This window comes from Ailuropoda melanoleuca, chromosome 16 (genome assembly GCF_002007445.2).
Source record: "Ailuropoda melanoleuca isolate Jingjing chromosome 16, ASM200744v2, whole genome shotgun sequence".
NCBI lineage: Eukaryota > Metazoa > Chordata > Mammalia > Carnivora > Ursidae > Ailuropoda > Ailuropoda melanoleuca.
Window position 1 is genome coordinate 41210986 of NC_048233.1, and position 23347 is coordinate 41234332.

Here is a 23347-nt window from a genome sequence, read left to right on the forward strand (position 1 = left end):
TGTCGTTTGTCACCACGTTGTCGCAAAATTTGGGAAAAACCCAAGTATTCATCAGCAGGGAAAGGTTAAGGAAATTGGGTTTAACCATATTATGGGATACTCTCCAGCTTCTAAAGAATGAGTTGGACTTAAATGGACATGAAAAGATGTCCTCGAGATAGTAAGTGAAGGCATCAAATTGCACATGACATGGTCCTGGGTGTGTGTCTATTTGTATATGCATAGAAAGAGGGGATGGAAGGGTCTATACACAGAAGTTATTATGTCTAGAGAATGAATCCCTAGGTCTGGGGGCATTGTGAGGATCGATTTCACTTTTTAAATTCATATTGTTCTGTATTATTTGGGTTCTCTACAGCATTACTTTTGTAATTAAAAATAAGAATAACTTCTGAGGTAATAGCTATTCTTGGCAATGGCGCCAATACTCTTCAGGTGGGAAACAGATCCCTAGGAGGGACCAGCCATTCAGTGCCAAGGCGAGAGGCTTCTGGACCCGGGAGATAGTGGCACAGGGGTAGCGTCGAGGTTTTAAGCGAGATGTAAGCAAGGTTTTAAGGTTTTAGGTTAACTCTGAGAATGGTCAGAGGGATGAATTTAAGCAATCGTGTAGATACTGGGTTACGGTGAGCCCAGCCTCAGCGAAGGGGAGGTCATGAAGCCTTATACCACCCCATTAGTGCCCTCTCCCTCTTCTGGACCACGTAACTTCCCTAGTCCCCTCACCCCCAAATCTGGGCCTACTCTCTAGGTGTGGTGTGTGGTTTTTTCCCCCTCTTCTGTTGCACCTCTCACTCCCTGTGAGTCACTCTTAGCTGCCTGCCCCCAGGAGAGGTTATGCTTGGCACAATGGGGCACCTTGGTTGGGCACATAGCATAAGATTGGGCTGGAGGGCTGTTGAGTGATGCCAGAGAGTAGGAGGGGAGGTGGGATAACGGGCAAGCGGTCAACACCTGACAAACATCTGGATGTTTAGTGGAACCAAGAGTAGGGCTAGGACTAGAATTAGGAACTATGGCTCCCTATGGTTTACCCTCATGATCATGACCTTCAAAGCCTTCTCCGTGGGGCCCCAACCCACTGTTCTGCAGGGTCGACTTACCCAGTAGGCACAGCAGGCAGAGCGCCGAGGGCCCACAGTTTTAGTTTCTTTAAAAATCAGAAGAAATAAAAGGAATACCATCAGCCTGGATTATATTCATCTTTGTACCAATGCAGTTGTAAAACATATTTTAAGACTTTTTTTTGTGAAGACAAAAGGACTTAGGTCCCATGAGTCATGTGGCCCCAACCCTCCAGCTTCTGCATCCACTCTTCCTTTGCCCTGATGTCCCCTTGGTTTCTCAGAGCCCCTGCAGCTTCGTCTCTCTGGGACTTTTCTCATCCTCGATCCCACCTGCTTGCGTGAGATCCCAGCTAAGCACTCATCCCTGAGGCCGAAGGTCAAATGTCACCATCTTTGTGAGGCCTTCCCCGATTCCCCTAGATGGAAGGAATTGTTCTTTCCATGTCACCTAGCACAGCTCTGAACACCTCCAGGCTCGTCCTGACTGGCTTCCATCTGCTTCCCCAGCGAGAGTGTGGGTTCCACGGGGGAAGTCTCATCTTAACATCACCTCATGTCTATGTGGGCTTGACACACTGTATGTAGGCAAGATCGGGGGCCAGAGGATGTCTGGGGACAAGAGACAGTGACGTGACAGGACTTTCCAGACGTGTGTGGCTCTCCACAGCCTGATTCTCCAATGGACCAGCTAAGGGACAATGTGGGGGAGGAGGGACAAAAGGCAAGTTTGCTTCACCAGTGCCATAAGACCTTTATTTTCATTGGGATCTCAGGCCCAGTTCTCTTTCCAGCAAAGAATTTCCCCTTTCCCCATCGCTGGCTGTATCCTGGCCACTCTCTCCTCTCCCACTAGCTGGGCTAGCCCAGAATGTTTCCCCTACAGGGTCGCGAAGGCTCTCAGAATTGAGGAGACCCCCAGCAGTGTGGGGCTGTGCCGGGAGAGGCGCCTGTGGTCCCATGGCACCCTCATGTGGTGATGCCCGAGATGACAGCCTGCTACCGAGGAAGTCAGAAGCCCTTCTGGAAGGAGTGTGACCCCTCTGGGCAGCTGGGCTCTCTCGTTCAGGCCAAGCGGCCAGGCATGGTGGGGTCCAACTTGCTTGGAGAAGAGCTGACACGCGTGTGGGTCTGCCCCACGCGGGGACTCCGTGCGGGTACAGCAGACGAGGCCAGTTCTGTGGTCATGCTCAATCCTCCACACCGTCCCCGCTTCCTCAGACTGCCCAGGGCTCTTGTTGGACTCATCGGGGGTCTGGTCTCAGGTTGCCGATACCTTGCCGCGTGATGTTAGACAAATTACTCATCTGGCCTCAGGTTCACAATAGGAAAACGATAGGGTTGGACTAAAACAAGTTTCGTATGGTGCTCACAGACTTTTAGAAGTTCAGGGGCTGTTGGGATTATCCTCACCTACCCTCAACCTTGCCCCCGCCACTCGGCTTGCCATCTACGTTATATACGGGGCATTGACAAAAGGCTTCTGAGACTGAGAGCTGAGACTCACTGGCTGCACGAGCTTGCTTTCGGCACTAACGTCCCAGGATGCCCAACGGTGGTCTCCCTCGTGGCTACCTGGAGCCGCTGCGGAAGCAGGCCAGCCGGAAGTGATCGGCACGGAGGGAAGAGAGACTGGAAGGCTGATGGCTCGGTGTCTACTGTTCTTGTGGCGTGGCGGAAGGAGCTCTGGCTCAGCATTCGAAATCAAGTCTCAGTCTTGGCTCCCACCGTCCACTAGCTGTGGGACTACAGACAAGCCTCTTTCTCTCTCTCTGCCTCTGCCTTCTTATCTGTAAAATGGGCCTGGTGGTTCCCGGCCTGTCCTTCTCACAGGGTTACTGTGCAGACGAAAGAAGATAAAGGATTTCTATCAGAGTGCTTTCCATAGACTAATTGGCTCTAGGACCTTCGGGCAATATGAGCAGGGACACTCTTGAGACCCCTTGTCTCTCTGTTCGAAGGTACGACCTCACTAGCTCTGTGGGTGCCCCACACGACCAGGGACTTTTCTTGAATTCAGTATTGCTGCCTTGCGCCCTCCCTAGGTTGCCTTCTCCGCCTGGAAGTCTGTTTCAAGGACAGCAGGCAAGCCCTAGACCAAGTGTCATGTGTTCCAACGGCCTCTTTCGTCAACGTGGAGGAAGGAAAATGGGCCCTGTGTTGTTGCAAGCAGTAGGAAGATCCTGCCCTGACAGTCACTGGGTTTAGAAATCCATCTTTAAGCCCTACAGAGAAGCTGATAATCAGGTTCTCAAATATCAGGTTCTCTAAAATCCTATTTCCTGAGAGCCTTGCTTCCCCATGGGAAATCCCATGGGCGTGACCAAGGGCTTAGTTGAAGATCCAGTGCTGGTGGGGGTCACTGGGGTTGCAGGAGGCCATGGCTGGCTTTTTGTCCTCAGACGTCAGGCAGGTACCAGATCCTGAGTTCCTGATTAGCTGGTCCTAAAAGATGACACAGTAAAAGGTCAACCCGGGCTTCAGATCTCTAACGGTACTACTAGGGGGCAATGAGATGGGGAACAATAAGTAAAAAGCAAAGGAAATACAACAAGGCACAAAGAAGACACTTCCAAATTCCTTTCTTTGCATGCCAGATACCCTGACACGGTGCATTCCTGAGTTTGCCCCTGTGTCCAGTGTCAGTTTCCCACTTCCGGCTTTAGCCTGAGCAGCTGGAATAGAGGAAGGCCGGGCATGGGGCCAACGCTTTGAGGGACCCCTCCTCTGGATGCCCAGGCTCAAAGGCCTGAGCCCCCGCTGCACACTTTCACTTTCTGCCTTCGATCTTATTTATACTCTTCCCTTCCCTAGGGTCCGATCTTCCTTGAAGACGGGGGGAGGCTGGGGTGTGGAGGCTCATGGGTAGTGCTAGTTTGGGTCCAGTATTATAGAAGTTACATTCTACACCCTGGGGCAGTGTGGTGTACTAGAAAGAACCCAGGCTTTTAAGTCAGAATGATCTAGGTCTGAATCCCAGGTCTGCCACTTACTAGCGATGGGGCTTGGGCCAGTCACAAACTGGCTGAGGCTTCAGCTGGCTCATCTCTACACGTGGGCGCACTCCTTCCCTGGGAAGAGCTTCTGAGAGATGAGCCACACCCATGCTGTGTGGGTACATAGCTTTGTACCTGGCACACACAGGGCAGGCAGGAACCACGGGTGAATTTCACCTTCATCGACTTGGGTTCAGCCTTAAAAATACTTGAGCCATGACAGTGACGGCCACGGACCCTAACTCCCAACCTCCACTTTGTATCGGCCAGAGCCAGACCTCGCCAGACATCACTGACACCCTGAGAACCTGCCCGTGACCAAGCCCACTCTCTCCAGACGTTCTACATTGTTCTGATCCGCTACATGGCTGAAGATGCAGAAAAGAAGCGGCGGGGACGGGATGGGGGGAGAGTTGTGGCCACAGGTTCTTGATTCTGAGCTTTCTGGGCAGCTGACTCACCTGGGTCAATTCCCATTCCTCATCCTTGGGGACTTGGCTGTTTTTGCCAGTGAAGTGACAGCTCCTCAGACCCAGAGTGCCAGCACTGGCATGTAGACACAGCTGCTTTGCGATGTTGTGGCGAAGGTCCCTCCGCGTCGTGTACTCAAAGTACTAGGAGTCAAGACAAGAGGAGGCGGAGAGTTGGCCCACTCCCTTCCAGAGCCAGCTGCCTAAGATTCCACCAGACCTGACCTTCCCGGGGAAGCGAGGGAGGGGGCACCAAGACATCAGTAATTCATGTGCTACCTTCAGGATTTTTACCATATCTGGGTTATACTTGGAATAATAGCTACTTAGTACTTATTTTTATTTTTAAAAAAGACTTTACTTATTTGACAGAGAGAGAGAGAGAAAGCACAAGCAGGGGGAGTGGCAGAAGCAGTCTCCTCACCAAGCAGGGACCCCCATATAGGGCTCGATCCCAGGACCCTGGGATCATGACCTGAGCCGAAGGCAGACACTTAATCCACTGAGCCACCTGGGTGCCCCAGTATTTTTTCTTTAAAATCATTCAACATTTATCTTAGCTTCACTGTATGCATTATCTGTGAAATCACGTGCTTGATATGCTAGTTTCTTTGTTTAAAACAAAAAATGTTCACCAAGGTACTGCTAAAATCATCGTGTGGACCAGCGGTATAGGACATGGCTTGATAATGACTTCGTCTTGACTGCACAGGTTGGCAGCCTGTCCAGCGTCCCATGCCACTCCTTTCCTGGCTTCAGCTCTGGGTCAAGTGCCTCTTCCTTACCAAACGCTGGGCATTCAGAGCAGGCTGAGGGACCGGGGTCAGGGAGGTCACTAGTTAGTCCTCAGGGAAGAGCCGGGACACCGTAAAACATGGGGCACATTCCCAGCAGGCCAGGTAACTGTGACATGAGAGTAGATGGTTGTTTTGGGGTCACTGCTGGGTGACAGAGTCAGAGCGGTGGCTTCTGGGCAGGGGAGGCGTTGAAGCTGGGCGTGGGTGAAAGCAGGTGCTCAAAAAGTTTCCACAGTTACTCTAAAACCTCCCTCAGCAAGTGGCCACTTCCAGGAAGCCTTCCTGATTAATAATCATCCCCTCCCGCCCCCTCTCTAGGCCCTGCCGCTGGTGCCCAGTGCTCCCGAGATGTGCCTACCCCGTACTTCAGACCGCGTCCATCTCAGACGGGGAGCTTTCTGAGGGCACAGGTGCTATCTCTTCCTCTCCCTGGATCTCCTGACCCTAGTCCTCAGAAAGGGTTTTTTTGTTTTTTTTTTTTAAGATTTTAACATTTTATTGAGAGAGAGTGCATGCAAGCAGGGGGAGGGGCAGAGGGAGAGAGAGAATCCCAAGCAGACTCCCCGCAGAGCCCAGAGCCCGATGTGGGGCTCGATCCCGTGACCCTGAGATCACCTCCTGAGCCAAAACCAAGAGCTGGCCCCTTAACCGAGCGCGCCAGCCAGGCACCCCAGGAAAGGACTATTTTGAGTGGAGAAAGAAGCTCGTGAAGAGAGGAGTTGTTCCAGAAGCAGGCTTCGCGGGGCCTGCCGGCTCCGGTGGGGGGCTGGGTACCTGGTTGCCGCCCAGGCCGTGGCAGGTGTACATGATGAGGGGCTTCCCCCCGTGGTTGTTCTCACCCACATCCAGACACTGATTGATGCCGAGGTTCCGGATCTGCAGGATGAGAGCAGAGAGGGGAGCCAGGATGGTTCGGTTAGGAACGGTTTGGTTTGTGGTGTGGGGCTCAACTGGACTCAATCTACACGGCTGGGTTTCTCCTCTGCTCATGGACCCAAGACGCCCGGACGTAATAGCAAAGTGAGGTGCTGAGCCCAGAGGCTGGGCACGGGCCGGCTGGGGAGCCTCCCAGGCTGCCAGGTCTCTGCGAGAAGCCCTCAGCACATGGGAATTTCCTCAGGAGCAGGGATTCCCCAAGTGTGATCCCCAGACCATCGGCCTCACCCGAGGACTTGTTAGAAATGCATATTCTCAGGCCCCGTTCCAGTCCTACTGAGTCAGCAATCTGTGTTTTAACATGCCTTCCAGGTGATTCTTATGCAGATGAATGTTTGAGAACCACTGCTTATGGGTCGTTTCCCCCTTACAAAGTTTTAGTTCTCTCTAGAAGCCCCAGAGTGGCCCTTCAGTCTTCCTTTGGATAAAGGAGTGTAGAGAGTAAAAATCGATTCTTGTTTGCCACCCCTGGGTGGGGTAAGTGGTTCTGAACTACTCCTGGGGGTTCTTGTGATGATGGGTGGGCAAGCTGGCCTGTGACACTTACAGCTCCGTAGAAGGTGGGCTTCAGGTCGGGAACAAACATCTCTGGGTAGATGTTGGTCAGGAACCAGGAGAAGTTGCGACAGTGTAGTTGTTCCCTCAGCTTCAGTCGTTCCGAAATGTCCCCGAAAGATTTCTGCCAACCAAGCCAGGCCCCAAAGGGTCAGTCCTGCCGGCCTTGACCTGCTTGAAGTCGCCCAGAGGTTCTGGGGCCACTTTCTCCCAGAATGGGTCTCCTGCTCACTCCTGCTCAGAACCTGTTGGGGCTACTGGCTTAGCCCCACATCTAAGTGCCCCCTCCCCCGCTTTGGCTTTGGGACCCCCACCCATAGCCTCCTCCTTCCTGCATCTCCTGTAACCTCTGTCCGTTTCCTCCCAGCGCTCAATTCTCAGCCTCTCAGAGCAAAGACCCTCCTCCTGTAAGAGGTTCTTCAAGTCCGTTCTCCTTCCCCTCCTAAAAGATGCCAGGACTGCTCAGGCTCCCCTCCTCATCGCTAGCCTTCAAACTCTGGCCTCCCTGGGCTCCAGCTCACAGGGTCTGAGGGGTAAAGGGAGGCACCAGCTGGTAGAGATGGGCGGGCCTCTACCATTAAGCCCTTGACTAGGGTCTGGGATGCTGCACTTCTCTTTCCCCCAACCCCTACCCAGCGCCATTTCCTCTCACCTCTTGGGCCATCTTGGCTGCCTGCATATTTCTCCGATAGAAAATCTCCTTGTAGCTATCCATCCAGACCTCAGCTAGGCGCACCTGGTTGCGAGCAATGACACTGATGCCCTTGGGGAAGGTGTGAGGGCTCTTGGTACGGAACACGTGGCCCACCACAGAGCAGGGGATGATCTCCAGCTGGCCCCCACATTGCCACACCTGCCACAAGAGGACACAAGATAGGGCCTTCAGGGGGGTTGTGGGTCACTGTCCCACCCCCAGCAGCTGTTCTAGTCCCAGGGCACTAGGGTCCCAGGTCTAAGAATTCAGGGAAATGCTACTCTCTCTCCTAGAAAAAAAGGGCATGGACCAGGATCCTTCCTAGGCCATGACTACGCAATCCCTCGCTCTATGGTGGTAGTTCAACTCTGATTTACACAAATGGAGATTTGCAGGGTCCCGAGGGTTGTCAAGGCCCACTTTAGAGAAAAGATGGTCGGCTAACTTTGTATACCTACTCTGAGCTCCGGTCCCTTGGCTTGTTGACCTGGAAATGTGATTTTATCAGCTCACCCAGGTGTTACTGGAAACTCAAGCTCCATCAAATCAAGATACACTTGTGGTCCCATGAGAGCATTGGTGCCTCACGGCAAGGATAGTCAATTTCCAGGGGGGCTGGGGTAGTCGCCTGAACCTTTAGCACATTAGCTTCCCAGGAGAGGGACAGAACAGAGGTCAGAGGCTCCTGGATGAGCCTAGAATCAGAACCCTGGGAGTTACGGGGCCGGACCTGGTGACCCATCTCTATGCTAGCGGGCTGGGTTAAGACATCCCTCCCACCTGGGTCCTCTCTTTCTTAGGTTTTATATTAGTAGATAAGTTGTTACTCATTTTCGTAGAGCAGCAACAGAAATACACAGTCCTAGTCATAGTGACACAGGCATCAACGACATGCTTGATACATGCCAGATGCCGTGAGAGGTGTCTTCGCATACGAGCTCATTTACTTGCAAATCACCTCTCCCCCTCACACGGGGATTTGTGCAGACTTCATGCAGGGGGAATTCTTTCTTCCTAACCTAATCCTGATTTGCCTTATTCCCGGAATTCCCTCAGACTTGTGGGGTCCTCCAGAGTTGGGGCCACCATCTTCAGTGATGCACAGCTTGCTGAGCAGAGGGTAGGAAAGCTTCAAAGGCCACCAGGGCCTGGGTCCTCTAACCTGGAAGGGGAAACCCGACTTCTCCTGAGAAAGGACAGTGACTGCTGACTGAGCGGTTCCACCTTCGCCCTAACACTTTTCCCCACAGACCTCACGAAAGCCGCCACTGGGCCTCAGACGTCTGGTTCCTTTACCACTATAATCCCTTTCCTCTGAGGAATTCTGCCCAGTAATTTGTTCCGAGTTGTCCAATCTGGTTCCCAAAGCCCTCCTGCCACGGACGGGGGTGGGGGGAGCAGAGGAAAGGTGCCGCCAGGATGGGAAACAAACACCCTTTTAAGTCCAGTTCCAGCTGTGATATCCCCGAGGCTGCCACGGCCTGAGAGACAGGGGCTCAGGCCGTCCCCTGGGCCATGGTGGCTCCCCCACGAAGCCCTCTTCACTCTCACCCGGAAGGACATTTCCACGTTCTCCCCTCCCCAGATCTCCATCTGATTATCATAGGTACCGATGTGCTCAAAGTAGGCCTTGGAGATGGAGAAGAGGCCGCCGGCAAACGTCGGGGATCTGGAGAGACAGAGGGAGAAGCATGTGCATCTTGGGGGTGGGGGGAAGATGAGCAGAAGCCTGGTGTGGAAAGCTGTGGACTTGGTGCCAGGCTGCCACTGGCCCCCTCCCCCCTGCCCCCAATCTGCCTCCTTTCTTCTTTCCTGGGATGTGCAGCCCCTCTTCCACTACCTTATTCATTCAGCAAACGTTTCCGGAGCTCTGTTGTGCTCTTTCCCACCTTCTGGGACCAGGTCAAGGAGAGATGTCATTATCATCACTCTCTTTGAAAAGGCGCTCATTCATTCGTTCCAGGCAGGATATGTCAAACACGGGCCACTAGGGCCCATGCTGCCCATTAGTCATGCAGCCGAGAAAGTTCTCGTTGGCTGAGAGCTTAGTCCAGCAGCTGACGGGAGAGGCACCGTCGTTTGCTTTGTGGCGGCAAAGTTCCTAGAGCACTGTAAATACTCAGTTGTCAGAAGCTGTGTCAAACTGTCCTCAGAAAGAGGATTCAAACCAGGAACGCGTGAATGTCATGACCTGGATGGACCCCATTGTTTCAGAATCCCTGGTCCTTTTCAGGGACTAGAAAACCATGGTGTTAGGAGCGCCTAGTCCTGCTGCATGAGAAACTTTTGCTTTGGGGAAAGCTGCCAGCTGCTTTGAGCAGAGGAAACTGGTAAGAGATGCTCCTGGAACCAGAGTAGGAAGTGAGGTGAAATTTGGCTCCATTTGGACTAATGGGGGCATTTGGATGTTCCAAGAAGCTTCTCCTGGCTTTCAGACAAAGGCAGGGAGGTGCAGATCCACTGGAAGCCAAATTGGCCAAAAAAAAGGTCTCAGTCCTAGACCTCACACAGCACGTTGCTCATGAGAGAGGCTGGGCTAAGGGTTGAGGGCAGGGTCGGAGCCCGAGGAAGACAGGGGCAGGGGTCTGTACATAATCATAAGCCGCTGGCATCCGCGCCCTGGCCAGCCTGGCTTGGGCAGGGCTTTGCTGCCCTCAGTGGGTGGCTGTAGGTGCCACACTCAAGCAGAAGGGGACTGAAACCTTCTCTGTAAATCCAGAACCTATCAAGGTGCTTTACACACAGCAGGGGCTCCGTCAGTATTCACCAGACTGGACTGAGTGGTCTAGAAGCCTGACCTTGGCATTACCCTGTGGCTGCACTTGTCACTCCCGAAGTAGGAGCTGGCTCCCAGAGCCACTTTCTGGAAGGAATTTCAATCAGAAGGCTCGTGCTCAGGCAGGCTTTCTGTCCCTGATTCTGGCCTCTCCCAGGCACTCTAAGCACCCCCCCAGAGAAGTCCTAGAAAGACTCCGAGAGCCCTGGGACTCCAGGTGAGCACTTTGGAGCTCATCTGCTGCTTCTTGAGAGCCTCTCTGACCTGGGCCTGTCTCTTGGCCTTGAGGGGTCTCTCCGACCAAGATGGCGCTGACCAATTACCTCTGAGGATAAGCCCTACCTGGGGACTTCACTGCAGACCCACACCCAACACCCCTCTGGCAACACCCTGTACTTCCTGGGTCCTTTACCTCTCCTCTTAGGCACCTGCTAGCTTTGAGAATGAGGATGGGAGGGTAATGCCCACAGGCTTCCTGGTGGGGCACCATGCAAAATGCCTGGGGGAAGCCATGCATACAACCAGGGCGCTTACACCCGGAGCAAATTCATTCCTCGAACACTGGAGCTTTGTCTTCTAGTTGCATGGTCTTTGGACACTGGAGCAGGGGCCAGCAGTGATGGGCAGGGGCCAGGTGCCCTGTCCCTGACTGTGCCACTGTGTGCCTGGCCCCCCGTTTGGGGGAGGGGGGCTTCGATGCTGTGCACACCAAACACAAGACATCTACGAAACAGGCGGAGGGTCAATAGGGACTTCCAATTTCTTGTCTCTCTCCTGCCTTCTCTTCTTTCCCTCTTCGGTTGCTTCTTTTCCTCCTTCTAATGGAGCCAAAGCAAGCTGGCTGTTCAGGATCCATGGGATTCCTCCCTGTGGCACCCACAGGGTCCACTCTACTGAGGCTCTGGGAGGCACGTCTTAGGATTTGGGCCCATGGAGGGGGAGGAACTCCAACCCTTTCCTCCTTTCAAGCCTTTCCTCTTACCTCTCTGCTCCCTGGATCCCCAGCCTCTGTTTCCCTCCATCCCTGAAGTATAATCAGTTAAGTTTCCTGGCCAGTATGGGAACCCAGTGGCACAGACGATCCAAAACCAGAGGATTCTCTAAAAGTCACTCCCCAACTCAGGTTGGCTGAGACATCTGTTAAAAGAAACTTGTGGGGGGCGCCTGGCTGGCTCAGTCAGCAGAGCACGCGACTCTTGGTCTCAGGGTGGTGAATTCAAGCCCTGTGTTGGGCGCGGGGCCTACTTAAAAAAATAAACAAAATAAAATGAACTTGTCGTCTCTAACAATGCCAACGGGCAATCCGGAGAGGGAAGGACAGGGTGGGTGAATGAGGGGCAGACCCGGCTGGGCATTAACCAGCGGGTACACTTTCAAGGATCCACCCTATTATAGCTCAGGGGTAGGCACACGATGGGCTCTGGGCCAAAGCTGGCCTGACTTCATAAGGCGCTGGGCAAAGAATGGTTTTTACACTTTCCAACGGTGGTGACACACAAACAAACCAACAAGGAAGAATAGGCAACAGACTGCCCGGAGCCGGAAGAACCCAAACGACTCGCTGTCGGGCCCTCTACCGGAGAGACTCAGGGCGTCTGTGACAAACTGCAAACGGCAGAACGTTTGGGCGATGTAACAGTGGCCTCTACCCCCACCCTCGGCGCCTCTGCTCGCACCCGTCATGACCTTCTACGTGCGGGGAGGAACAAGCAAACTACGGGAATCCCTTAGTGCCTGGGGCAGAGCAAGTGGTGAAGAAGAGCCGATGGTCATGGTGGCAGGCAGTGCAGGGCCGCAGTTAGGGGCGTGGGCTCTGGATCCTTATTCCACCAGCTGCTAGCTGCACCATCTGAGGCCGACTGCTCACCCCTAGAAGGCTGTGTTCTTCCCTGTCAAATAGGCTAATCCTAGTATCCGCCTCACAGGGGATGAGGAGTCAGGAAACTACATCCCACGCTTTGTGGCGTGCCTGATAAATGTGGACCTAAGACGGCCCAGGTCCCCGGAAGCCAGGTTGGGGCTGAGCAGGCATGGTGCTTACTTGATGGGGTAGGTCTCATCCTTGCGTCTCTGCTTCTCATGGGCGGGGAGAGCCTCCCAGCCAAAGGTCAGGCTCCAGTCAAAGTTGCCACGGCTGTGGATTCTGCCACTCGGGACGGGCTTGGAGAACTCAAAAGTGTTCAGGTCGATGGTGACGATGTCTGGGCTCACCACCGCTGTCTCTTCCTCAGCAATGCGAGCCAGGAGGGGCTCCAGCCAGCCGTGGAAGCACTCACCTGCAGGTCGGGGCCAGGAGACAGCAGTCAGGGTCGTGCCACAGCTGAGCCCAGGCCCCACACCAACAGGGAGACTCAGGAGGACAAGAGAACCTTCCCCCTACTCCGCAGTGTTCGAGAAACATGGGCAAGCTCCACAGTTGTAGAAAGCATAGAGAGATCTCCTGAGACCCTCCTACCCACCCCAAAAAGGTGGAGGTAACTCTGGAGGGAAGACTGGAGGTCTCAGGGGAATAACACAGTCAACTGGAGTGATCCAAAGCATAGGGAAAAACCCGGGATTTCCAGCCTGTCCACTGAATCTGCCCTCCCCACCCAAGTGTGGATTTCAGAAGGGGGGGTGTCCCCTCTCCCAGGCGGTCCGCACCTCAAGCTTCAGCTCTGCTTGCGGAATAGTAATCCCTTTCGCTCGTCTAGCCCTCTGAGATTCTCAGTGAACTGTATAGATTACTTTATCTGGCCCTTGGAGTAGTAATTCTGTTGGTGAGAAGGGCTGGTATCCTCATTCCCACTTTACAAATGGGGAAACTGAGGCTCAGTTACTGGCAGAGCCAGAAGGCAAACCCAGGTCTCCTGACTCCGAGTCTAGAACTTTCCCTAATACATATCACCGCTTTCAGGGAACAATTTCTTTCCAGACCACCGTGGGGAGGTGTTTGGGTGTGGGGCAAAGGGGAGGCCTTTTCGGTTCCACGTGGCCCTAGGGGAAAGCGCCACACAAACTAGTTCCCAGTGCTGACAGGGGGCCTCTCTGAGGGGTGAGCTCAGAATGAGGGACAGAGCAAGCAAGGAAGAGAGAGGCGAGTCTGGGGTTCCAGAGCACACTCCCAGCAACTGCGGGGTGACGATTATTTTAGGGCCCTGTGTGCCTGCTGATTCAACATCCTTGGGACTGGGATGAGAAGAGGGCACAAGAAGCTAGCTGACACGAGTCCCAAGCCACCTTTAATCCCAGAAGAGCGGGGGCCTTGGTGATGCCCTGGCCCCGGCTCTTCGTTCTGCCGGGGAGCAGGGGAGGGGACCGGCCCGCCCTCAGGCCTCCTGGGTGCCAGGCTGGTCGGCTTGTACTCACAGTGGGCATCCAGGAAGGTGAGCACCTCGGCCTGGGCCACGCTGGCCCCCAGCAGCCGGGCAGTGATCAAGCCTTTCCGCTCCTCTTGCCGCACAACCCTCACGACCTGCAGTTTCTTCACGTACTGCTCCAGTTGGTCCTTTAGGTAGTCTGGAAGGGACAGTGTCGTTGGTGCCTGCTCAGGGCTCCATCAGCGCCCAGCTCGGGGCTCCCGGGGCTCCCGGCAGCCGGACACCTACCAAACGAGGGAATGCCGTAGGCGCCGAAGGTCGGGGGCGGGTGCAAGCAGGAAGCCCTGTGCGTGGCCCAGCACCCCGTGCACCCCAAGCCCACCGTGTTGGGAGCCTGGCTCTGCCCTGCCGATCCTGGGCCTGTTTACCTAGGAATCTCTTCTACTCGCCGAGCCAGGACCTCGGAGTTGCGTTTCTTTGGCCTCAAATCAAGTATAAACTTCCGCCAAAGGCTCTCGGCGGCCCCTTGGTCTCTGCATCTTCTCAGCCACTATCTTTTGGAACTGTGACTCCAGCCTCCTCTCCTTTCCACACCTGGGGGTGTGGAAGTCCTCTCTCAGTACCTATGACTCCCTGTCTCCCAGGCTCCTCCGAGCGAGCGGACAGGTAGGGCACCCACAAATGCTGATTTCTGGCTTGCTGGGTCAGCAGCAAGAAGTCATACTCTAATCCTCTTTATTAACCCCTCTGCATGGAGAAATCTTTAAGAAGATGAAAGGATACTGAGCAGCTTTTTAATTAAATTAAAAAAAACCCATGTACCAAGTGTTGGCCCTGTACCAGGCGCAGGGGTGAGCCTGCCGCCCAGGGAAGTGTTGATCGCAGGGAGGTGATCAGTGACCCCCCCCCAGAGGTCATGCAGGGCTGGGGGAGCCTGCAGTGGGCACAGACATCCTGAACTGGGGTGGGGGGGATAGCTCTGCTGAGATCTCCAGCTCCTTCAGAGTGGGGGGTTTACTTCATGACCCTGCTACTCATTCTGAAATCCTCAGGGCTTAAAAAAAGCTCTCTTTTGAAACCATCCATCTTGAACCACATTCGGAATCTTACTTATGGTTTATTCACCACTATATGGTTTATCTGTGCCACAGTTCTGTTCCCGACTGTGCAGAATGGAGGGGCCTAGATTTTCGAAAGAGGAGGCAGAGGACAGGCGTGACAGAGGAGTGTGGCCTTTCTGTTTGGGGCTGTGGGATCAGCCCAGTGCTTGGGCCTTGCTTCAAATGCGGTGTTATACAAACGGTGGGGCCTGAAATCAATTAATTTTGGGGGGAGTTTGATTTCTCTCCCTCCCTCTCTCTCTCACACACACACACACACACACACACACACACACACAAATACTTGAGCACCTACCACGTGGCTGCCGTTGAACGAGATGCTTACGTGTTGACTTTCTTACTTATCCTTTCCTAGGAAGACTAACATGTTCTGAAACCTGGGCTCTGTCCCTGACGTTCAGGCGTCCAAATCAGCCTCATTTGGCAGCTGCAGCCCAGAACTCTGCAAACACGTGCTCACACGCCGCCCAGGTGCCAGACATTATCCAGGGCAGGGATGGGCCTGGTCCGGGTCTTGCCCTCAAGAGGCTCCTGGACTCCTAATCCAATGACAGCCCCAAGTGCTGGCTCTAACAGGAAGGAGGAGGGAGGAACGTCAACCAAGAGCCTCACCTTCTCAGCGTGGCTGATGTGTCCCCCTGAGAACTCGCCTAACTGTGCTCAGAGGAAGTTCATGGTGGTGGAGATAACCCAAGGACAAAGCATCATAGGAAGTGGGTTTTGTGGTAAGAGACTGAGAAGCGCTGAGCTGTGAACCCCAGGGGGTGCTAAGCTCTACAGAGCCCTCCTCCCACGCCTTCCTTCCAGTCTCAGGTGGTTAGGCTAGACCTGGGGATTCTGAGCATGAGCCTCAGGCCCTTCTAGGGGAGTCGGACAACTCCCCTAAGTAATGCCTCTCCTTCCCGTCACACCCCTGAACCCACCAAACATATGCTCCAGAGATGAGGATAGCTGACCTGAGTGTGGGGACATAGGCGAGCCCATACTCTCTTATGTCCCCCAGACGTTCACCTCCTAACTTGGGTTCAACAACCCACCACCCCAGCCCAGCTCCATTCCTCATGACTGGAGTCTATGCGACTCCTGGGACTCGAACACACGTGCATTACTCAGTCCCATGGTTTGAAATAGCATCTATACGCAGGTGGCTCCTAGGTCTTTTCTCCTGGCCTTGCCATCTCCTCTTGGGTGTCTAACAGAACCACAAACCTCACATGCCCAAAATGGATCCAGATTCCCTCCCAACCTGCCCCCGCTAGTCTCTGCCTGTCAGTATGTGGTACCAGCTTCCCTCCAGCTGGTTTAACCCAGGAGTCATGCTGGACTCTTCCCTTTTCTCACCCACTACAATCAGTCCATCACCCAGTACTGATGCTCACTCTCTCTCTCTCTCTCAAATAAATAAATAAATAAAACCCTTAAAAAAAAAAAAAGAATAAAATACCTAGGAATAGATTTCACCCAAGAAGTGAAAGACCTATATTCTGAAAACTATAAGACGTTGGAAGAAATTGCAGATGACACAAATAAATGGAAAGATATACCATGCTTTGGATTGGGAGAATTAATACTGTGAAAACGTCCTTGCTACCCAAAGCCATCTATAGATTCAATGCAGTCCCTATAACATACCAACAACATTTTTCACAGAAGTAGGACAAATAATTCTAAAGTTTGCATGGAACCACAAAAGATCCCAAATAGCCAAACCAATCTTGAGAAAGAGTAACAAAGATAGAGATATCAAAATTCCAGATTTCAAAACCAAGTTATAGTGTTCAAAGCATAAAAACAGACACATAGATCAATGGAACAGAATACAGAGCCCAGAAATAAACCCATGCTTATATGGTCATTCTATGACAAAGGAGGCAAAAACATACATTGCAGGAAAAAAAAATAGTCTCGTCAATAAATGGTGTTGGGAAAACTGGACAGCCACACACAGAAGGATGAAACTGGACCACTTTTTCCACCATACACAAGAATAAAATCAAAATTGTTTAAAGGCCCAAACGTAAGACCTGAAACCATAAAACTCCCCCCCAAAAATAGGCAGTAATCTCTTGGACATCAACATTGGCAATATTTTTCTGGATATGTCTCCCCAAACAAGAGAAACAAAAGCAAAAATAAACAATTGGCGCTACAACAAATCACAAGGCTTTTGCACAGAGAAGGAAACCATCAACAAGACGAAAAGGCAGCCCACTGAAAGGGAGACGGTATTTGTAAATGATATATTCGATATAATACCCAAAATATATAAAGACCTCATACAACTCAACACCAAAAACCAAATAACCTGATTAAAAAGTGGGCAGATGACCTGAATAGACAATTTTCTAAAGAAGACACCCAGATGGCAACAGACACATGAAGAAAAGGTGCTCAACGTCACTCATCATCAGGGAAATGCAAATCAAAACCATAAGGAGATATCACCTCACACCAGTCAGAATGGCCAGTATCAAAAAGACAAGAAACAGGTGTCGGTGAGGAGGAGGAGAAAAGGGAACACTGTGTGCTGTTGGGGGGAATGTGCCCTGGTGCGGCCACTGTGGAAAACAATATGGCGGCTCCTCAAAAAACTGAAGATAGAAGTGCGAACGCTCCATTAATTCCATTTCTGGGTATTTACCTGAAGAACACAAACACCCTAATTGGAGAAGATATGTGCACCCCTATGTATATTGCAGCATTATTTAGAGTAGCCAACACATGGAAGCAACCTAAGCATCCATCGATTGAATGCATAAAGATGTGGTGTAGATACACAATGGAATACTGCTCCGCCATGACAAATACTGAAATCTCTCCATTCGTGACAACATAGATGGACCTGGAGGGTGTAACACTAAGTGAAAGAAGTTAGCCGAGAAAGACAAATACTGTATGATTTCACTCATCTGTGGAATCTAAAGATTTCATTTATTTATTTTAGAGAGAGAGAGAGCGCATGAGTGGGGGGAGGAGCAGAGGAAGAGGCATAAGCAGACTCCCTGCTGAGCAAAGAGCCCCAATGTGGGACTCAATCCCACAACCCTGAGATCATGACCTGAGCCGAAATCAAGAGTCGGAGGACACTGAAGACATTATAAACCAGAAACAAAAGGACAAATACTGAATAATTCCACTTGTATGAGGTCCTTAGTCAAATTCAGAAGACAGAAAAGTAGAATGGGGTTGACAGGGGCTGGGGGAAGGAAGGATGAGGGCGTCATTGTTTAAAGGGTGCAGGGTTTTAGTTTGGGAAGATGAGGGAGTTCTGGTGATGGATGGTTTCACAACAATACGAAGCTATTAAACGGCATTGAAGGGTGCACTTAAAAATGGTTAAGATGGTAAATTTTGTGTTATGTATATGTTACCACACACACATACACACACAGGAACAATCCAAACACTGACCATTGCTTACAAAGGTCTTGTGATTCAGTTTTCCTCATCTCTTAAACTCACTTTGTACCAGTATTCTTTTTGTCTCTTTGCTCACTGCAGCCTCGTGGCCTTATTTTTGCCCCATTAATACACCAAGCTTCAGGGCCTTTCCACTGCTGTTCCCTTTACAGGGGACCAGCCAGAGTCGCCTTTCCTGGCTACTGTGACTAAAAGAGCTCCCTGATTATTCACTAGCCCATCACCCTGCATTCTTTTTCTTTTTCCTCTAATTTAATTTCTTCAGAGCACTTATTATCTGAAGTTATTTATTTTCTGTCTTTCCCGTTAAAAAAGTAAGCTCTAAGATGACAGAGACCTTGCCCAGCGTGTTCACTGCTGTCGCCCCATGGCCCAGCACAGGGTGTGGTCCCTGGTAGGTAACTAAAAAAAAACTTATTAAGCAAATCAGTGAACACCTGCCTTTGTTTTCTCTTCTCTTGTGGGCTGTCCCACTCTTCCTTGGCTTCTGAAAAAGCTAGAAAAGAACAACAGAAAAGCCTTTCTTGTAGGCAGGACTTCCTCACTCATTTTTCCTGTTTGTTTGTTTTTATTCTATTTTCATGCCCATCTGTGTTCTATTCAGCCTTGAATCTAACTGCAACTGGGAAATTTTTCTTGATTAATCCCTTTGGAAGGATAAAAGGAAAAATAAAGAAGTATGGCACCCTTTGGGCGTGTTCAACAATTCACTGGTCCAGATAGAACATATGGACACAGGGCGGTATGTTCAAACCTAAACCACGATTCGTTGTTGGCCACTTTCCATTTCCAGGTGTAAGGAGGAGACCGGCAGATGCAATAACATGTGGAAACAGAATTCTCTATGGGCAGAAACAGAAGGAAACAGCAAAATGGAAACTTCCCCAGAAAATCCAGGACACAGAGTTACCATCGAGAGGCCTTCTTATATCATAAAACATGTGCAGAGGTAGGAGATAGAGGTGATAAAGCAAGTCGAAATACACACTGGAAGTTGTAATTCGACTGAAATCAGAGGCTTTGAACAATTCCCAACTTGCATTACTTAGGAGTTCAGGAGGCCCCAAGAGGACCTACCACTCTAATTCTGAGCAGCATGGCGAGATGGAAGTGGGGGAAATCTTGAATTAATCCAAAGTGCTCCCCAAATGTCTCCTCTCCTGGGTTTCAGTGTGTTTCCCTCCTCCAGGGCTGCCCTTCCCTCCTTCCCTTCCTAAAGCAACCCCTGCTGCCATCGCCACCTGCTCACTCCTCTCTCCCTGAGGAACTCGCTCCCTTTCTTCCCACCATCTAGCAAATTCCCACAGGAGGGAGGCCTAGGTTCCCTCCCCCTCAGGCTCCCCGAGAGAGGCAAGGCAGGGCAGGGCTTTCAGCACAGTGATGCTCTGTTGGGGGCATGGTCGCCTGGGCTTCGGACTCCAAAGTGGGAAAGAGAAAGTTCCCCAGCCTGGCCCCAGGCCTCTTCCCCCCAGGCCAGTATCCAATGGCAGTACACTCATGGCCACACCGCTGCCGCCCGGCGCCGGAGAGGAGGGCACGAAAGCATGGACATTGTGTTTCCGCAGAGACACAGCCCCTGTGTGTGTGCGCGTAATGAGAGCCGGTTAATCTGATCAAACGGTCAGACACGTGGGAAATGTTATCCTGCTGTGGGCTGTGGCCATCTCTGACCATGGATCTGAGTTTTTTTCCTTTTCCCCACAGAACTGAGCACTGCTGAAAGCACCTCTAAATCCAAAAGCCCTCAAGGTGGGGTTGTTTATCGTAGGGTCCACGAATTCCCTGGAATTACATGCCAAAAATGTGGGTGTGTGCACACTGATGTAGCAATTGTACGCTCTTCTAGGGAGGGGGGGCGGAGCTTTTAACGGATTCTCAAAGAGGCCAGGATGCCAAAGAAGAAGGACTGCTGTTGGTTTTCAGGCAGGCGATTCTGGGTCACTGGAACCGGCTCTGAGACGGCCAGACAGAATGGGAGCACATGTCTGGGGGCCAGCTAGGGGCAGGCCCTCTGGAGGAGCCGCGGGGGCTCCTGCCAAGTCTACCCCACTAGGCACAGGCTGCCCACGCCAGCCTGGCATTATGTCACTTGTCTTGCCTGGTCAGAAGAGTTGTCCCTTACGGATGCACAAAATTCCGGGTGGCAAGCTGAGACAGTTTAGAACTTCCACCACCTGTGATTCAAGGTAAGCTGCTTCTGCAGGCTAGGCAGCCAAGATCTGGGGGGGAGGGGGGGTAGGGAAGGGTCTCCAGAGAACCGTGTTTGAGAGGAAGGGCAGCTGATATACTTGCTCTCGTTCCAGCCATCCCATTGCTCCCGAGATTTCCTGCAGGACCCTCCCACACCGCTCCTCTGTCTGCCAAACTCTGTGTTCCTCTCTTCCAGAAAACTAATCTCTAGCCCCTTGTCCACCAGACCCTCTCACTGCATCCCTGATACTGGTTTGCCCTTGCTTTCTAAGTGTTGCTGCTGGGTGTCTGTTCTCCCCGGGGAAATGTGAACACCCTGCAGGCATGGTGCTCACACTTGGCTCCTCCTTCTAGGACCTTCCCCTGCCCTACTCCATTTTTTGGCATCAGCCTTCCTCTAGGGCAGGAGGGAGACTGGGCAAGGTATGGAGGCAGCAGCAAAACCAGAGTGGCCCCATGGCATACACGGGGAAGTGTGGGATCAGTTCCTGCCCCTGAAAAGGGAGCACAGGTGCCCGAGACCAAGCCAGAAGAGCCACAGATGTCATGTGCCACAGGGGAGAAGAGGAGGTGCCAAGCCTAATGGGAACGGCATCGGTCCCACAGCCCCTGTCCTCGTTCTGGCCTGTCATCCCACTCTCAGGCGACTCTAAGAACTTCTTCTCCAGAGTTGGGGCCCTCTGCCTCCCTTCCTGACACTTACCCTCCCCCAAAGCTGCCACCCTTCTAAGATAATGTCATTCTTCAGCTTAAACACCTTCAATGACTCCTATTTTTGTCCTAAATACTTTTAGCATGGCATGAATTTCAATTCAACATCTTTTGTGTTATTTTGTGTTATTTTGTGTTATTGTGTTATTGTGTTATTTCCTATAACAAACCTGAGCTTCCGCCACATCGAACCTTTTGACTGTTCACAAACACAGCTACGTCTCTAGGACTCAATTTGTGCCGCTCTCTCCCCTAGGAATGCCCTTCGGCGCCTCGTCTCTCCCCAGACACCCAGGCTTCAAGGCCCAGCTTCCATCTGGCCTCCACCGTGGGCCACCCTCGGCATCCCATGCAGAAATAACTCTGGCCACGTACCCTCACGGCGCACTGCTCCCACACAAAGAATAAACTGAATCTCATGCTTACGGAGCTCTTACTCGATGCTGAGTTCTCCGTGGCGCGTGAATTATCTCCTTTATCCCCCATCTTGGATCCCTCGCCCAGCATGTGAGGGAGTCAACTGTCTTCACTTTTAGGAGAGAAAACTGAGGTTCAGAGAGGGTAAGTATCTTGCCCAAGGTCACAGAGCTCTGAAGAGTCAGGGCTAGGATTTGAATTCCTGGGTGTCAGACCCTCAAGTCCATGTTCTTTCACATTTGTTAAGGCTGTCTTATGGGCCACACCACGTGACTGGTGTCGTAAGCGGCCCTCTGACCTATGTGGGTTGTTGGCTTTTTCAGGGCAGCTCTGTCTCCTTTGTCATTTGTCAAGGTGACCCCTCTGGCTGGGTCAAGGCCAGGCAGACTGATCAGTAGGTGTTTGCGGAATTTCTTTAAAGTGTGGAAGTTTGGGTAGCAACCTCACTTACCTCTCACCGACTACAGCAAAGAGAGCGTCTGAGATAGATTCTTCCAGGAGTAGAACAGTGCTCTAGCAGGTAGCGGACAGAGAGGAAGGCCCAACCCCACCGCTGCCCTGCCTTCTCCCAGCATGTCTGACTTGGAGTTGGGCTGGACAGCTCGAAGAGTCTTAGAAACCAGAACTGCAAGGCCTTGGGAGCTCACTGGCTGAAGTGGGAATAGAATTCAGGCTCCGGGAATGGGGTCTATCTGCCCCCTAACCCCACCTTCCTCTCCCTCACTTGCCTTCTCCCTGCTCCTGGCCTTTAAGTTGAACCGTGGTGTCAGGCAACAGGTGGTGGGGGCGCCTGCGCCCCTGAGAGGACCCGCCCTCCTCCCCAGCGTAACAGGGGACACAGCGGCCCCCTCCTCAGGGCCCCCTCCAGCCTCACCGTCAGTGCTGGCGTCATCCACCAGTATGATCTCCCTCAGCAGGATGGCAGGGGAGGTGTGCAGCACGCTGTACACGGTTCGCAGCAGTGTGGACCAGGCCTCGTTGTGAAACACGATGATGACGCTGGTGGCGGGCAGTGGAGGGCAGCGGCGGAACTTCTGGTCGACACATCTAGAAGGATGGAGGCGTAGATACAGCTCGCCAGGTCCCCGGGAGTTCCAGGGGTGGGAGGGCCCTGTCCACAGGCTGCCATCACCACCCTCTGCTCCCTGTTCTCGGCTTGCTCTGATTTTCCACCGACTCTGAGCTTCTGCGCAGGTCCTAGTGAACCCACTCCAAACCCCGTGTGCCCCACAGCCGGCTCGGTGCCCCGGCTCTGATGCGGAGGCCTCCCCTGCCCTCCCCCCGATTTCTCTCGTCTGCTCTAGGAGTTCCCAGGGCTGACTCTCTCTTCCTCAGTAATGTGCGTACTGCAAGAAGTGTAATCCAATCCAGAGGTCCCCGAGGGGAAGTAATAAAGGGCAAATCTGACATCTGAGAAAAGTGGCTACAATTTCCGTACTCAAGGAGAGAAAAAGGCTCCTTTCTTTACAATTTACAGTGCTTCTTTAACTCATTTCCTCATTAATCCCTGTAATCTGATACTACCATCACACACGATTTCCTGTGACCTTTTCTCTGTCTTCGACTCCACTCCAGCTACGCTGGGCATGTGGCCACGCCGCCACACTTTCGACACTCTACCTCGCCTGGGGATGGGACAGTGTGAATCCTAGACCTCAGCAAATCATGTGGTCTGACAGCCTTTCTATTTTTTTTTCTCTCTCTTTTCTAAGATTTTATTTTACTTATTAGAGAGTGAGAGAAGGAGCAGGGGGAGCGACGGAGGGAGCAGCAGACTCCCCGCTGAGCAGGGAGCGGGCGTGGGGCTCCATCCCTGGACCCGGGGATCATGACTTGAGCCAAAGGCAGGTGTTTAACCGACTGAGCCCCCCAGGCCCCTCTGACAGCCCTTCTCATCCCCC

At 52.4% G+C, this 23347-nt stretch overlaps 1 protein-coding gene across 7 annotated transcripts in view; it reads right to left on the bottom strand.

Moving 5' to 3' along the window:
* Positions 1 to 1806: 1806 nt before the first annotated feature.
* Positions 1807 to 23347, bottom strand: part of GALNT6 (polypeptide N-acetylgalactosaminyltransferase 6) — a 33394-nt gene continuing 11853 nt past the window's right edge. For all 7 annotated transcript variants that reach the window (XM_011227871.3, XM_034646429.1, XM_011227872.3 and 4 more), the window contains 9 exons: positions 22321 to 22493; positions 13637 to 13786; positions 12330 to 12564; positions 9064 to 9181; positions 7471 to 7671; positions 6811 to 6942; positions 6102 to 6203; positions 4522 to 4674; positions 1807 to 3509 (listed from right to left, as the gene is read on the bottom strand). In XM_011227871.3, the coding sequence (XP_011226173.1) occupies positions 3396 to 3509; positions 4522 to 4674; positions 6102 to 6203; positions 6811 to 6942; positions 7471 to 7671; positions 9064 to 9181; positions 12330 to 12564; positions 13637 to 13786; positions 22321 to 22493 (1378 nt within the window). In that variant the 3' untranslated portion in view covers positions 1807 to 3395. The remainder of the gene's footprint in view (positions 3510 to 4521; positions 4675 to 6101; positions 6204 to 6810; positions 6943 to 7470; positions 7672 to 9063; positions 9182 to 12329; positions 12565 to 13636; positions 13787 to 22320; positions 22494 to 23347) is intronic.